Source organism: Oryzias melastigma, linkage group LG24 (genome assembly GCF_002922805.2).
Source record: "Oryzias melastigma strain HK-1 linkage group LG24, ASM292280v2, whole genome shotgun sequence".
In the NCBI taxonomy this organism is placed as follows: domain Eukaryota; kingdom Metazoa; phylum Chordata; class Actinopteri; order Beloniformes; family Adrianichthyidae; genus Oryzias; species Oryzias melastigma.
Genome location: NC_050535.1, coordinates 16,467,159 through 16,484,829, shown reverse-complemented (window position 1 = coordinate 16,484,829; position 17,671 = coordinate 16,467,159). Strand labels below are relative to the sequence as shown.

Genomic DNA, 17,671 nt, shown 5'->3' with positions numbered 1-17,671 from the left:
GCCGCAAATGGCCCGCGGGCCGCGAGTTTGAGACCCCTGTTTTAGGGTCATGGTTCGTATCAGTAAAAAAAAAATGCATTAGATGTGAACAGACAATGAATTTGTGAGCTCGAGGTGTGTTGCGATATATATTTATACATATATAGATATATATATATATATACTAGAGCTGTCAGGCGATTAAATTTTTTAATCGCGATGAATCGCATTGTCCAGAGTTAACTCGCGATTAATCGCAACTTTACATGTGGCCTTTTTTTAAGGAAAAAAATGTGTGGTTCGTGGCATTTAGCAGTTCTACATTAATTTTGAAAACAAGAATGACAAAATTAATAGTTTTCATCAGAAATACTTTATTTTGTAACATTGTATTGAGATAAACTTTCTTAACAATAAAAGGCTGTAACATAAAATGCCTAACAAAAGCCCAAGTGCAAGTGAAGGGCATTTTAAATTCTAAACTTCAATCAACGTTCAGTAAAATAAAATAAAAAACATCAAAATAACATTTCCATAACACCTTCATGTTCATTTTTTGTCAGGACCAAATCTTTTCCTCCTCTGCTGAACTACAGTAATAAATAAAATAGAGATTTATCATTTCCAATGAACTTTTGTTTTTTAAAACATTAAAGACTAAGAAAAGCGGGATACACTGAGGATAGTTTGACAGTCTGTTACTGCCGCCGCGTTGTCTGGCTGCAGTTCGATGCAGCGACGTGTCCAGCGGAGCTCACGTGATGAATATGCCGCCAGACAGACCGCTATGCTGGGGTTGGATCAGGCTTAAACCTCCAGAACATTTCAAACGTCCCTCTGTGCGCTTGCTGTTCGGAACGTCGGGGGTCCGCAGCTCTCGGGACGCGGCGCCGGACACGAGCCGGTACCACCAGACGTGGTACTGGACGCGAACCGGAGCCGGGTTAGGGTGCAGGAGCTCTCCAGGTCCTAGCGCCGGCCGGTTTTAGCTCGCAGTTCGGAGGTTGGAGAGCCGCCGGTGAGTTAAAGGGCTGGACGCCCGCGCGCGGTATGGAAAGGCACTCATGAGAAAATCCCATTGACTGTAAAAATAATGGACCTATCGAGCTATGAGGTCCCCCCATTATATACAGTCTATGGAAAATCAGCGATTAATGCGTCAAAAAAATTGTCGGCGTCAAGCACGTGTCAGATTAATGCGTTTTTAACGCGACAAATCTGACACCCCTAATATATACACATATATATATATAAACTAAAATAATTGCCATAGTTCTTAAAGTGTAATACGATTCGTGATCACCAGGTGCAAACACGTCACCAATCTTTACCAATCTATTTTGATGGCAGCTCTGCTTTGTCCCAAATAAACACAGTCAGTTATTGAATGAGATTTTACTTAAGCCAGAATCAAAAACTTTCATATCTTTTGTCCTTTTTTTGCTTGAATTGAAGTTTTAATTAATCTAACTGACAAAATTCACCAATCATATCAACTCAACAAATCACAGATCAATTCAAATAGCCCAAACAAACAGATAAACATATTAGAACATTAGACTATTGTTTGAGGGTTTATATATATATATATACACTTTTAATAGGGATAAAACTTTTTCCCTTCTTTGTTATCTGAATCAACATGCAGTAAATGTTGATTCTTGAGTGTAATGACCAGAGAATAGGAACATCAGTGAAGTTTAGATTAGTTGGTAATGAGCTTTGTTTTTTTTTTCCAGTTAGACAACATTTAAAATACCCCCACTCCTCGCAAATAAGATACACTCAATTTACAAAATAATGATTTGTCTTTTAGCCTTAATCAAATTCACTTGGACTTTTACTGCTGGTTTTCATTTCTCATTAAGTAACAAAGAAATTATATGAAAAAACATCAACTCTGAACATATCAAAATTGATGGACATTTTTATGTAGCAGTGGTGAAGATTTACGCTAGCGAGACACAGAGGTATCATAATCAGACGGGGGGGATCAAGAACGGGGCTGCGCAGCTCAGCTCCAAAAGCCACGCCCCCTCAGAGGAGATTTTGGAAACAGAGGCTTCAGACAAACATGAAAAATGTATTTTTAAGACATTCTGGTTGTGGTATTTTGGTTAAGACCTTCATAAATACCGTCAATATTTTTCCACATTTTACCTCGGTTTATGGTATTACATTGACTAATTAAGAACTTCGTAAGCACCCACTTAAGTCGGGATTAAAGGGCTCTCCTTCTTCATTTACTTGTAACCCAATGTACCCACTAACTGTGGAAGTTGTGTTCTTTTTTGACGCCAAATCACTAGGTGCACAACTTGCCATCTTACTTCCCTTTACTCAGTTGTGGACCTGCCTCACTGTCTCAGTGATGATACTCTCCAGCAGATTCTTTCTTATTAAAAGGTTTATTTAAAAGTCAAAATTTAGGTGCCACTGAACATGCAATCAGCTTTAGGGAGTAAATTGATTTTTTTTTTTAAATCATGTCTTTAATATGTCTCATTTTTTCATGATAATCAAAATGAAAATGATACCGTGTCTGTTATTTAGGCACCGCCCAAGCCTAGTTGGTGTGTCCACACATTCCTAGTAAACTCAGTAAGTTTTAAACATTTAACAGGTTTGTAAAGACCTAAGTGTTTGACTACTGCAGGGGTGTCAAACTCAGTCGCACAGAGGGACAAAATCCGAAATACACCTTAGGCAGCCGGCCGAACAGGATAAACATTTATTGAACATACTAAAACTACATTTTTAAAACCTTAAAAACATAACTTTTTTGCATTACTATGAATAAAATAGCTATGAAAACTATTGGTATGAGATGGCAAAGATGCTGAAATTCGATAGCTAAAAATGCTGAAGTTAAAAGCTGAAAACACAAAAGCTAAGAGCTTCCTAAAATATTAGCTAAACGGCAAATTAGCCTAAAACTGGTAAAATGTCTAATTTAGTCAACACAGCTAGCATAAAGCTAAAAGACTAGCTTAATTCCAAAATATAAAAAAAAAAACTTAAACTTAAAAAAGCCAGAATTAGCCAAAACAGCTAGCGTGTTAATATTAGCCAAACTCCAAAACAGAATAAAAAATCTTAGTAAATGCTAAAATAGTCCATAAAGCTAGCATAATGCCAATTTTTAAAACTTAAAAATAGTAACTTTTAAAAATAATTCTGAATAATAAAAAAGCGGGAATATTATTCCGGAATAAATCAACTTAAACCTTAAATAACTTTTAATATTTCACTTTACATAAAAATATATTTTGTCAAAATTATACAAGTTAGAAATTAGTTCAAGATAACATCGGGTCATTAATAACAATAAAATAAAATGATCTGGAGGGCCGGATAGAATTACCTGGAGGGCCGGATCCGGCCCCCGGGCCTTGACTTTGAGACATGGGCTACAGTGTTCATCTGCTGTCACAAGTGTGGGTCAAAAAAAAGGAAAAATCAGAGTTCATCACATTTCTGTTCATCATTTTTAATCAAAAAGGAAAGATAACTTTACAAAATTCAAATATTTCATGGAATTAGTTTTATGCCGACAAAACTGGAGAAATGAATGTTTTAATTAGACGATAGTTGCCTTTCAAATGCGGCGTGCATCTGTGTCTCATTAACATGAATGAGCCATTAACCTGAGGTCATCAGTTTCTTTATTCAGTTAAAGTAGGCGCAGCCCTCCTTCCAGCCGATCAATACAGCAGCATGTCTTATTCAACACTGGGCTCAGGATGCTGTTTGCCCATGTATAAATATTGATAGGTTCTGAATGCAGTCTGGATCAGTGAAGAATCATTTTGAGAAGAGCGGACGTGTTTTCCTGCTTCCTAAAAGCCGATTGTGCCTTGAAACTGACAGGGGAAATTATTCCAGTCTCCCACTAAGAAAACCTGTTAGTCATAGCTGAGAGGCTTTGTGTGCGATCAAACTCCTACAGTAAAATGTGAGTCTTTTTTCTTACAGGTTTGAATATAAAAAAAGCCCAAATGGTTTGAACAAACTGACTTTGCATGTTCTCCTACTTAGAAGTCGGACATTTTCATCTTAGGTGCATGTCCACTGTGAGAGACAGAATCTAAAAAATCTGGAAATCACATGGTATGATTTTTTAAAATAAGTTATTTGTATGCTACTGCTAATAAGTATTTGAACACCTGAGAAAATCAATGTTAGTTTTTAGTACAGGAGCCTTTGTTTGCCATTCCTCGAGTCAAACAAGTCGTTTTTCACCAGGTTTGGCCCACTCCTCCACACAGATCTTCTCTAGATCAGTCAAGTTTCTGGACTGTCTCTAAGAAACACAGAATTTGAGCTCCCTCCAAAGATTTCTATTGGGTTTAGATGTGGAGACTGGCTAGGCCCCTCCAGAACGTCTCCTGACAGACGGTCATTGTCATGTCGGAAGACCTGGCCACGACCCCTCTTCAATGCAGTCTACAGTTTAGTCTCTGGTGTCCTTTGACAGCTCTTTGGTCTTTACCATATTAGTAGTTGGAGTCTTACTGATTGTATGAGGTGGACAGGTGTCTTTATGCACCTCAAACAGGTACTTCTGATTTAGAATAATAAGTGGAGGTGGACTATTTGAATGTTGACTAACAGGTCTTTGGGGGTCAGATCTCTAACTGATAGAGAGGTGTTCAAATACTTAATTGCAAATGAGTTGTGTTATGTTAATTTAAATATTCTCTTACAGAAATACTTTTCTACAAATTCATTTCTCCATAGTGATTATAGGTGAGTTTCTCCTAGTTAGTTGATGAATTGATGCTCTTTCCATGCCAAGTCACATTGTAATATTTCACCCTCACCATGAAAATCCATGGAGGGACACTTTGTATGCCTCCAGTCAATCTACAGTAAAATGTAGGCCTCTGGATTAATCAGAGAAGGCAGACACACAGCAGGACATCTTGCAAAGACGGGATGAAAAGCCTCAAACTTTGAAAAAAAAAAAAGCAGGAAGCTGCAAGAGGGAGTTGTCAAAAGAACACTCGCTGCCAGGAGGACTCAGAAAATATCTCTGGATTTTCCAGCCGCTATTAAAAAATGACAAAGAAGTGTAAAGATGCAACTTTTTATTTTTGTTTTTCAATCGCTTCGGGGATCCCTTGTAATCTTCTTGTTGTCGAGCTTGAAGTCTTGCGACTGCTCAGCAAACAGTCGGAGAAAATAAACGGTAATTAGTGGGATTTGAGCGAAAAAGTGCCACAGGTGAAGAAACTAACACTCACTGAGGACAGAGCAGGAGGGTTAATTACTGCGATAATTATTCAGTGTATGCCTTTATCTGTGTGGATGTGTTATTAGAATAATTATGAACAATCTTCTTGGTCTTATAGCTCCTTAAATGGGTCTCAGTCTGATCACATAAAACTATTTTTTATTCATATTTAATTGTATCAGTCACTTAATGACGGAAATTTATTATGTAAAAATATGGAAATTTCCGCCGTACACCTGCTAGAATTCATTTTTTCTTCTTCTAGAGAAACTATTCCACAGCTCGTGAATAAAACATAAGAATTTTTAAGTTGGGTCTCAACAGGTTGACGGGCAGCACGCTGACATCTTTAGAGGCTCGGTTGGCTCTGATTCGCCGGGGTTCAAACAAAGCAGAAGCTCGGCTGAGGCTGTCCGACTGCAGCGTGAATCAGCAGGAAAACCGTTTCCACTCGGCCGCTTTCCCACAAAAAAAAAGAAATACATCTGGTGCCAACAGAAGTTCTGCCCTGTCTGACTGAAGAGACATAATGAGCCAACAAAAAAGAAGAAGAAGCATCAGGAGGACTGCTATTAGAGAAAGATCTTCTGTTTCCCTGTTGTGCAAAGAAATCAAAGTCTGTCGATGTGAAAAATGGGACAATAGGGTGTTTTGCAGTAGATTTGTGCAAAATAATAGTGTCAGTGCAATGTTTAAAACATTTTTTCTATCAAATGAAACTACCAAGATCTGTTAAAGATGCATATTTGAAGGAGTGACTCAATAATGAATCACTCCTTTAGTGTTTTCAGGTCACATTGTGTTGTAATGCAGGTTTTCATCACCCTGATATTTAGACTAATTCCCCCATTTGTCTGATATGTTTCTTTAATCTCTACAATGACGTGGAGAGTCCCTTATCACAAGCGGCTTGATGCCATGAGATCTGGGAGTAATTGGAGGTGTGCTGGTAAGCGAGGCGAGGAGAAGGCTCTTCGTGAGGCGCACAGCATCAAAGTCAAAAGCTTTCCTCTCCTCAGAAGCCTAAAATCTCAGATCCGGTTTGAGGAGAGAAACCACCTGCTGGCAGCTACTCAACACCAGAATCTGAGGAGACGTCCTTCATAAGGCAGAAATATATTGTTAGGCTCACTCTGAAAGTCCCTCTCCGATCATCTTATGATCTTCAAAGTGCTCCCAGTGGTTTCTTTGATTATGATGATGCTGTTTTTAGCTCAAATCAAAAAACTTGTCGTTTTCTGGGACATAGTTTCTGCAGAGCGGCAGTAGTTCATTAAAAACTTGATTTCATATCAGCATGAAATTTGGATCTTTGTTACATTAAGTATTACTTTTTTTTTTAAATATTACTTTTCAGATTTTTTTTCTGTCATCACAATAAATTAAAGGTATTTTAAGGCCAAGTATGTTTTCTTTTTGCTCCTTACATCAAACTGTTTGTTTTCCTACTAACAGAAAAGATTCAATACAAATAAACAATAAAAAATGACCACAAATCCTTTCATTCTCCGTTCATGTTGTGCTCCATGTGACAGACCGCTATGCACCCGCTCAGCACAACTCAGCTACATGTGCACTCGCCCGCTCTCGCACTCAGCACAAACGACCGTTCACGAAAAAAAAGACAAAACAAAAGAGAGTTGAAAAAAAAAAAAAAAAAAAAGAGCACGGCTCCTAGGAAGAAGTCAGAATGGAAACAGTTGCGAAGCTGCATCGTCATCAATGACTGTTGTCATGGTAGATTGGTTAAAGTTGCAATAAAAATGTAAAGTCACAGAGTGATCAACAATCTCAGCTTTGCTTGAATTTGCGTTAATAGTTGCGATCGCGACATCGCGATAAAATCCTGGAGGATTCACTTGTGTGAAACTTTTAAATCCGAAGGAGCTGCAGAAATTTTTAGGAGTGAAGCGCACCTGAAGCCCATCTGCGACGCACACATACACACAGCGATCCTGCATGAAGAAATGTCATCAGCTCTGCATTTCTAAGTTTAGACACAGGCCGAGACAAACTGATTTTTTTAATTTTCTGCATCGATGAGCATGTTGATGAGGTCCTTTTAACAAGGAATCGTTACATCCTTAGCTCACACAGCACTGTAGTTGGTGGTTTGAAGACTATCAAGGTCCCACCCCAAACTAAAATAACAAAACCCAGCAGTGTAAGACTTCTGAGGAAGAACAGAAAACATACCAGCAGAACTCAACATAAACCCCAAACACTAACCAGCCTTCTGCTGGTGCCTGCATTAGTGAGGCCTCCTCTGCCTTATACACCTGGCAGGTGCTAATTAATATATTTTGTCCCACCTCCCAGATGAGCAGAATGTTGAAAAGGTTCAGGACGTAACATCCACAAACTCCTGGAGATCGCATACTTCATGTAATTCCTGTTTTTGTGTGTGCAGTTGATTTTATAGGGGGGTTTGACTCATATGGCTACCAGGGTCCTCAAAAGACGTCCCATCTCCAGCTACAACCCATGTACATGTGAGTATACCCTCACAGTTCTGTCTGATTTTATACAAACCTGTGTGAAAAGCATCAGCATGTGAGTTGAATAACACAAACCATCATCTGTTATCCGTCGTGTGGATGCTAATTTTTTGAGTACCACCCTGAAAACGCCAGCCTCTGTGTTGATGGCGATCCCTGACCACAGCAGGTCACAGTGACTCGCTCCTCTACAACAAGCCTGAGGCGACGACCTCGCATCCAAACACCCCAGATCCCAGTCCAATCAAGAGGATCCATGAGGGCCCCGCCCCAAAACCCCGAGGAGGCCCCAAAGGAGCAATCAAGTCGATGATGTTCCCGCATGACATCCTTGAAGTTTTATTTTTGCGTCCTCATGGGGGATGTCTGGGAAAACAAGATTAGACAGATGGTTTAAGAAGCCTTTTGCTGATATCCTGAACTATGGAGCTAAATCAGGGCCAGTATTATTTGAAACCCAAATAAAACAAACTGAAAAAAAATATTGGTGTTTGGCCAAAAAAAAAGTAAAAATGACCAAAACCTTTTGCTATTCTAAAATGAACTTGTTTTCAGCTTCAAATGTTCTGTTTCTAAGGTTTCAAAACTCAAAATTTCAATTTAAAAACTTCTTTTCACTTTCAAATCTTTTTTTTTTTGTTTTCGAAAATTTAATTATCAAAACTTTTGGCCCCGCTGTGGCGCCTTGGGGCGGGGCTAACAGGAAGGACCAATCGAAACTGGGATAATTACTGTCAGAAAATGACTGCAAAAGGAGGAGGATGTTTTTGATGCCTGTTTGTAACACAAAAAGATGGCGCTTTGAACGGGCTAGAACGGTGTTTTGGACCCGCGGTTTGTACTCGATAAAACTCTGCTTTTTACACCCATCTTGGGACAAATTCAGACTATGAAAGACAATACAGCCATCTTCTGACCATAATTATCTAAGATCTCAGAGTCACTGAATGTACCGGGACTGAAGTTACCACCTTCATTGATTTTGATTGGTCCTTTGTGTTAGCCCCGCCCCAACGCTGCCAAAAGTTTTGATAATGAAATTTTCAGATTCGAAAACAAACAAAAAAAAGAGTTATAAGTGAAAAAAAAGATTTGAGTCTGAAAAAAGTTTTGAAATTGAAAATTTGAGTTTTGAAACCTAAAAAACAAAACATTTGAATCTGAAAATAATTACGTCTATTTTAGAAAAGCGTACAGTTTTGGATATTTTACATTCTTTTGGATAAACTCTAATATTTTCTTCCATTTGTTTTATTTGCATTTCAAATAATATTGGCCCCAATTCAGCTAAACAACAACAGTAATCCATATTTTGTGGATAATTGATACAAGCACATTTACTGATCCAGGTTTTCCGTTTCTTTGCTCTGTAATCAAAAGCTTGGCTCCCAAGAAACCCAAAGTTTGGATTTCACCTTAATAAAAAACCCTCTTAGTATGAAAATGAACCAGAATTGGGGTTAGACATCATCATCGAGCGCTGATGGACCAAAGAAAACAGCAAAATAATCATCCAATTTATAATAATTGTAATAAACAAAATAAAAAAAATACTTGGTGGTTCCACTAGGGGGCGTCTGACATATTATCAATACCAGTTTGCATCCAAAAAAGAGCAATAACAAACTAAAGACAGGAAAATTAGCATGAAGGTGAAGCTGTGGAGCAAAAACAGAGAAAAGGAAGGAGCAGAATGATGGATGACACACAAAGAACAAAGGCAATAAAGGGCCATTCCGTGGTTTTATTTGTCCCCAGTGGAAGTCATAACGCAGACCATAAATCATCAACTCCCCCTTCTAGATAATAGCCACAAACATTCACACAACAGCTGGAGCATAAATACTCATATCTACGGCTGCACTGTAGACCACACAGATGCATCAGTATTTGTGCTGATGCTCAGGTTTTTTCCTGCATTAATGCACACGCCCTCCACGTGTGCGGGCGGACGCACGCAAACGTCATCAATATGCTATCATTGCTCCCCAGCTGTTTGTCCTCGCGCTTTTGGTGTTTATTGGCTCTGGCCAGAGGGACCTATGAAATAACGGCACATTCGCCCTTTACAGACGCGCACTGCCGACTCATAACAATCATCACCCCAGAACTCTAGAGAAATACCCCTCTTTTTATTGATATAAATCGCCGAAAATTAGGTCACAGTCGACCTCTATAAGTATTTTTAAACATGCTTTTTAAATTATTTTGGGATCAAAATAAGTTAATTTTAAGTTTTAAATATTTCTTTAAAAGGGTCTTCAGAGTATTTTCTTTTTTCTTTTTTTTTAGGTCTTGGAAACATTTTGGCAACCCGATTTTTTTTTTTTAGTACCAACGTTTAATTTTAACACATTTATTTCTTTAGAAATAAGAAAAACAAAAGTGTTTATTTGGAGTCAAGAATCGGAACTTTCTGAATTATTTTCATTTTCTGAAGAAAAAAATCAACTTTTATTTGTGTTTTGAGGCCACAGAAATTAATTATTAATGTCGATTTTAAAAAAAATGTTGCTTGACCCATTTTATACTTTGAAAGTTTTTTTTTTTGTGATGCCCCTTACAAAAGCATATTTTATTTGAACTTCTCAGATGAAAACAACTTGTTTGTGGGTTTCAGCCCAACTGGAAAAACGTTTTAGGGCAAACTCTAAGCTCTATTTTAGTCCTTTTGCTTTTTGTTCTGTTTATTGAAAATAGAAATGCATGTAAAATGTAATAAAAATGACATCTTTAAACATCAACATGACAGAGATAATTACAGTTTGATTGTTGAACCTTTGTTTGTACAGGTAGGTCGATTGAGAACAATTTCTCATTTACAGCGACGACCTGAGAATGTATCAGCAAAACAGGAACAGCACAACAGAGTAATAAGTTACATGCAGATAAAAACATGACATCTTCTCGCATATATAATTTAAATATTTACAATAAAGAGTCTAAAGGAGGCAGAAGGAAACCCGTAAAGAAAAGTTAAAGTTAAAAACATTTACATTTATGGTTATAATTATTTATGTCGGAAAAAATGTTTTTTTTAATCTTCTGATGCAATAACTGCCAATAAAACAGATTTTCACTGAATTATGATCAGATAATTTTATAAAATCTGCTTTTTTTCCCCTTTTCCCCTCAGTGGCTTTGGAAAACACATTTTACTAAAACTAAATGTGAAAGCAATAACAACAAAAAATCTAACTTAATGAGTCTGTATTGATTGTCAATACACCCCCACCCCCGCTCCGGATCCGTCCCGCTACCTTGATCTGTGTTTGTGTGCTTTTTGTGTGTGTTGTAATTGTATGTTTAATTTCATCGCTGCAGTCTGTTTAGATACAAAACCTGATTGCATTTGTCAGTCGCTGTGTTTTCTTGGAGGGGACTCTGGTCACACGCAAGATGGCGTCAGAATCAATCTGTAGAAGGAAGCAGGAATCGTAACTTTAGCCGGGTTGCGTAAGCGGAAATTTCTTAAATTTTAGAAAAACCTTTCAAAATGATATTTTTACGCCTTTGAATGTGAATAAATTAACTTTTTCTCGGTGAAACAGGTAATCTGAGCCGCGAAATACCGTTTCTTTTCTCTGCGAATCAGCTGATCGGATAAAAATGGAAAAAGTTTGAGAGCTTAAAACCATATTTTTGTTGCGACCGTCTCCGTCAGAGGGAGGGACTTCCGGCTATCAATTTCCGGGCGCCATATTTTTTCTCTGTACCCAGATTCTCTTGTTTTATTGTGAAAAATTGATTATATTTTGAGAATATATATCGCACAGCTCTGTTTGTTGTGTAATATTTTCTATTTTCTTTATCTTTTTTTCCCAACAGGTCAAAATAACCCCCCCTTCAGGAGAGCTGCCTTAACCGAAGAGCATGGCTTGAAATCCCACTTTAACCACACATACAGAGAGGATGACTCATCACTATTCCAACAACAAATCCACTATATCCTCAATCAGACATCCTCCGATGACTCCCGTCTGCAGAAGGATTTCCTGGAGAAACACTGACATCAAGTGGTCAAACGGTGTAACTGCAAGAAAGTCCAATTGGAAGCCTTGATCCTTTGATTTATTCTTATGGACACTTTTTGTGTAAAATAAACCAAAGGGATACAAAGAGGCAACATTTTGACTTTTCAGGAGATTTCTTACTCTTTCAACAGCAGGTTTAACGGACGAATTAAAGCCTCCGACGGTTGAGGAATGTGCAGATCCTCCTGACCAAAGACAAAATTAGGACATCATTTACATCTCTGCAAACTGCACCGATTCTCTTGATCCCTTTGTTCTCGGTGCCTGATGGAATGAACTCTGGAACACCATGGAATGTGAGCAGGAATTTGGCAAAATGGAGGCTTGATGCAAACTGGAGCAGCGCACAAGCACAAGTTTCCTCGACGGTCCCGTGGAATGTTGATGTCCGCTCACATACGTGCATGAGGACCACTCATCTTTTCTACTAACAATATGAATCTTACTGTTTACAAAGAAGGTTGTCGGGCGAAGAGACTTGGATATGTGTGTTGGGGGTCTTTGTGTCGTCTTTTGCCGTCTGAAGTTTTGGTCTTCCGCTCGAACTCTTCTGAAGCATTTCCACAGAAAGATCAGAAATAACAGCCTTTACAGAAATGACAATCAAGCCACAAAAGTCTTGATTTAAAAAAAAAAAAAAGGAAAATTAGACGATTGGACTCACCAATTATTTGCTTTATCCATTAATGTCTCAACCCATCATAACAGTAAAGAAAGACACTGAAACTACTCGTCCTGCAGCTTCAGACTGAACTAAGGCCTCAACGTCCTAATGTGAGGATAGAAATGCAGCTGTCACTTTGAAAGGAAACCTTTCGAGGCCTTCTCTCTTAAAGGACAGACTTCCATCCGTGTCTCCGTTTCTCCAGGAGTTGCACCGCTTTGGTCTGAAACATAAGTGTGCTTGCATGAGGTTGTTTTCTGAGCTGTTGCATATTTAATCTCATGCTGCGTGTGACTAACTAGCTTTGTAAACATGGGAACCGTACGTCGAATGCTCCTCGGTTTCCTTCCAAGACTCCTTAGTGTGAACTTTGCTGTGCTTTTTTTCTATAAATACCAGTCTGAAGTGTCTGCAGAGTGTAGAAAAATAGCAAAATGTAAAAGACCCTCAATGTAACTTTGAACTTTTTGATGTTTTTTATTCCCGTGGCTGTGTTTACTGTTTTTTCTAGTCGAGTATTTATGTGCGGTGTGGTGTAAAGTGGGACTACTTGGTTTTATTTTCTCTATCTGTACAGTGTGTTGGAAATAAGAAGGTAGGACAGTGAGAGACACGATGCAATACAGTCTACGGCATGTCATTTAGGACAAAACTTTCATTTATATCTGAACTTTAAATGTTGTTTTTTTAATAAATTCAACTGTGAAAATACATGTTTTTTAGGTTCACCTAAAATCTGGAAAGTTCAAGTTTATTTGCACTATTTTTTTATCTTAATTTATTTAAAGTGTGAATATTCTCTGGTACTAATACCGTCAGTCAGTTTCAACATGGCACATTGGAAAAAAAAATGAATAAAAGTACGTTTAACCGATAAGTTTGTGACTGTGAGATGAGATCATAGTTTTTTTTTTTTTTATGCTAATACTTTACATAAATGCAGGGTTTATTAGTTAAAATTTTATAGTTAATTTTTAAAAAATCAATGTTACAAAAAGGCGTTAATGCTCATATAAAACAGCAAATATCATTTTTTTACCCTTGTAAAAGGGATGCATCAAGGCATTTATTATTCAGATTAAATTCCAGAGGTTGCTGGAGCCTAACCCACCTATCACAGTGCAGTAGTGCAGCTTTTCTGGACAGGTTGCCAAAATAAAAGCCTTAAATTAAGAAATGTGGGCGATACCAAATACCCTTCAAAATCTGGTTAACTGAAGGATTTTCTCCGCCATTTTTTTTTTATTTCCACCAAAGCTGTCTAGATTTTGATTACATGTCATGTTTTAATCACACTGTTAACCTTTTAGTCAGCGGGACACTCGAGTCTGCAGGGAAACTTGTTTGGGTTCTGTAGAGGCGAGACGCCCCTGGATGCAGTGTGCAGAATGTGGGCGGGGTTAAACGCCTTCACTCTATGCGATTCTAGTTTGTTGTTGTAAAGGTTGGCATTCAAAAATAGCTAATGTTATTTGCATGCAAGAAAATTCCAAATTATTACCGTTCCACCGCCGTGCTTTGGACTGATGAGTATCAAGCGTTTTTTCTACTTACACTTCGTGTTTTTCATTTTTGGGATTAAAAAAAGTTAATTTATTCAGATCTGGCAGATACTTTTAAACTAGTTGTTGGTAAAATTGAACTATTTCTTTAAAAGGGTCTTTAGGTTTTTTAGGTCTTGGAAACATTTTGGCAACCCAGTTTTTGTTAAAAGGGATTTTTTTTTTTTTTTTACCAAATAATAATCAAAACATGTTAAAAGGTTGTATCTCTTTAGAAATAAGAACAAGTAGTGAGAAATAAATTGTTAATTTAAAGTAAAGAATCAGATTTTTTTTTTCTAAATGATTATTTTCATTTTTTAAAGGTTAAAAATAACTTTTATTTGTGTTTTGGGGCCACAGAAATTACTTAATAATGTAGATTGACCCATTTTATATGTTAAAAGTTTTTTCTAGAGTATGGAGAAAAACTTGAAGTCAAGTAAGTTTCATAACTCCAGTGTGTTTGGATGCGAGAAGCTCCTTGCTGCATGCCGTGGGCGTGGTTAAACACGTTGCACTCCGCCCACTGTATGCATTTCTTCTTCATCACAGTAAAAGTTGGCATTAAAAAATAGCTAATGTTATTTGCATGCAATAAAATCTTAAATCACTACCCTACCACCGCCGTGCTTGAGACTGATGAGTATCAGGCATTTTCTCTGCTTATATGTTGAGTTTAGGTTTTTGGTGAAAAATATTGTCATCATTGCAGTCAAACTTGTTCCAAAAGTGGTGGATTTTAATAATCTCTTAAAGTCCCTCTCCGATAAAAATCATGTTTTTTGAGTTTTTAACATGAATGATCTTCTTTCCATCAACAGCTCTGCTGCACATGCACTAAACCCTCATCTGTTCCTAGTGTCTAGTTCAGGTTCTGGAGAAGAGAAGATGGTATCTTCACATTGACTGCAGTCAAATGAGCCGCCGTTCACATTTCTGTGGTCAAATCAGCATCACTGGATTTTTGGTGTGAGTTTCATCCAATACTTACGGTAGCAGGACTGAGAACGCTGGAAAATCTCCAGCAGACTCCACGGAGCTTCTTGATGTGACCACGGAAATGTGAACGGCGGCTCATTTGACCGCAGTTGGAAAGGATTGTAAATCAATGAAAGAGCATTTTGATGTTAGCTTTGATTATTTTATCAAGAACTCTGAGAAACCAATGATTGAATGTATTGATCACAGTCAATAAACATTGGAGAATTAGCTAAAAGAGTCTTTGGTGAACTGGAAGGAGAAAGAATCAGGATTTTGGAGGAAGTTCTGTCCATGAAGATCTTCACTTCCTCGTCCAGCTGACATCCGGATCAGAACCATACGGCTGGACATTACCCAGATTGATGGACATTTTTATGGAGCAGCGGTGAAGATTTATGCCAGACCTATAATAATCAGTCAGGGGGGGATCTCGGCCGGAGCTTCTAAAAGCCACGCCCCCTCAGAGGAGATTTTGGGAGCAGAGGCTCCAGATCAACATGAAAAATGTATTTTTTAAGACATTTAGGTTGTAGGATTTTGGGTAAAAACTTCATAATCATAAATAAAACACAACTAGGAAGATTTTTGTTTTTTTTATTTAAAAAATGGTCATAGGGGACGTTTTCCTGCTTTAAATTCTACTATCCTTCAGGATAAGGAATGAGATCTGTGATCTCCAAATAGTTTGGAAGTGGTGGTTTTATGACCCTTTCTCGACTGATATTAGAGGTTATTATGTTGATTTAAAACTTAATGCTCCTGACTAAACCTCTGCCTTCTCAGAGGTCTGAACACGCGTAGATGATTAGCCATCACAGGGTCGACGATTCTGTGAAATCCAATTGAAGCTACGGGGAGTTACTTAGTATTGCTCACATGTTTATTTATGGATTTATTTTATGGATTTATTTTTAATTTGTTTTTATTTTTAATTACAATAACAACCTCTGAGTTAAGTGTCTATAGGACTTTTAATTGAAAATGATATTTTCAGGAGTCAGAATCCTGTTATTTCCAAAGCAGTGAGGTTTATTTCATGTTTTCTACTGCAGTCATAGAAAAAGTGGTGCTGCTATACCAAAATCCAGATTGTTTGCATTTTTATTTCAACTTTAAATGCTCAAATGTGAACTTAATAAGTGTCAGAGTAAAAATATCCAGCCAAAATACATATGACTAACATTCTGTTAGAATCCCAGTGGTTGCAATTTAAGCTCAAAGTTGACACATTTTTGTGTTGAAAAAGTATGAAAAAAAAAGCATTTAAGTCTGGAATTATAACGTTTATTATTTCCCTTGTAATGGGGTTCTGAAATCGTTGCCTGAATGATGCAAAGAAATTCCACCGCGAAGCATCAAGTGATGCAAAAATGATGTTAATCCTAGTAACTTTTGTTGCTGTAAAAGCAGAATAGGAAGCCGTGAGCTTCAACTTTAGCTCTATTTGCTAACACGGTTTAGACCAGAGGTCTGAAACCTTTAACAATAAAAGAGCCGTTTAAGACAGTAACTGAAGAAACCCCAGTTTACTCAATACGCCATCGAGAAAAACAGACTATTAAATATGTTTGAGGCCATTAAGCCATAAACTGTAGCTTTAAATATTCACAGTAATTGGATTATAACAGATTTTTATTTTTCTATTTTTATCTTATTTTACTTTTGACAACAGCAGAGACAAATTCCTTTCAAAATAAAATACATCCTGTCAATAAGATCCTTAAGCAGCAGATTTACTTTAATTAAAAATACAATAAAGTTTTACCATTACTACTTTTTTCTCCTTTTACTATCTATAAGTATTACAGCATTGACGTAGAATACTTTTTATCTTAGAAAATCTAAACATGTAAATGCAATTTTATACTTTAAGAATGTTGCAGCTAAACAGCAACAAAACACTGATGTACCGCAGAAGATAAGAGAATTTTTGTATAATAAAAATAAAAATCTCTGACGGTCAATTAAACATTTTACCAGCATTTTTCTTATTTTTTTTACTTATTAAGATCTGTACATAAATGACAACTTAATTAACTAAAACAAACAAACCAAGACTAAAACGATTATTTTATACATCGTCAGGTGTTAGACTAACATCTGATGTGAATATACGTCCTTTAATGTATTTCTTTAATCACTGCACATTAATTCTCTTTTGACAGACTGTAGTAAAGTTAATAAACTAAATCTTAGACTTTTTAAAAATAGATTTGTGCTTGTTGTTCATAAAAATTGTTTTCATTTTTAACGAGTTTTTATCCAAATTAAATAATTGACACTTGCTGAAGTTTAAGCAATAAGAGACTAAATGTTTTGCTTGATTTGTATTTTTAGTAAAAATAAAAATAAAACTTGTTAGGGGTCAAGCTGCCCTGTTCTCCTATCGTGAAACCTGACCAGGGAAAAGCTGACCTAATGAGACGCTCCCACATCCTAATTCAGACAGGAATCTGGAGCGGGTCCAGGCTTTTGTTACTGTGGAAACACAGATCGGGATGAAAGGAAGCTAAACATAGGATTAACATTACACTCTGGCTGTTGGAAAACCAGTTTGGAAAGTGTTGGCATAGTCAATGAACTCCTCTGGATTTGACTACACAAACAGTTGTCAATCTACTGAAGCAAGGATTGTTTTCAAGTAAGATTAGCTTTATGTTACAATAAAATTAATAAAAGTTGTTTTATTGTTTACTTAAAAAGCATAATAAAAGTAGCAAGTGAAATACTACTCA

The 17,671-nt window shown here is 37.1% G+C and overlaps 1 protein-coding gene across 4 annotated transcripts in view; it reads left to right on the top strand.

The window, feature by feature from the left end:
• Positions 1-13,285, top strand: part of nkain2 (sodium/potassium transporting ATPase interacting 2) — a 100,810-nt gene extending 87,525 nt beyond the window's left edge. For 3 of the 4 annotated variants that reach the window (XM_024291409.2, XM_024291408.2, XM_024291407.2), the window contains 2 exons: positions 7,626-7,707; positions 11,542-13,285. In XM_024291409.2, coding sequence (XP_024147177.1) covers positions 7,626-7,707; positions 11,542-11,551 — 92 coding nt within the window. In that variant the 3' untranslated portion in view covers positions 11,552-13,285. Of the gene's footprint in view, positions 1-7,625; positions 7,712-11,541 lie in introns of those variants that run through there. The other variant, XM_024291410.2, reaches the window with a different exon arrangement.
• Positions 13,286-17,671: the final 4,386 nt, after the last annotated feature.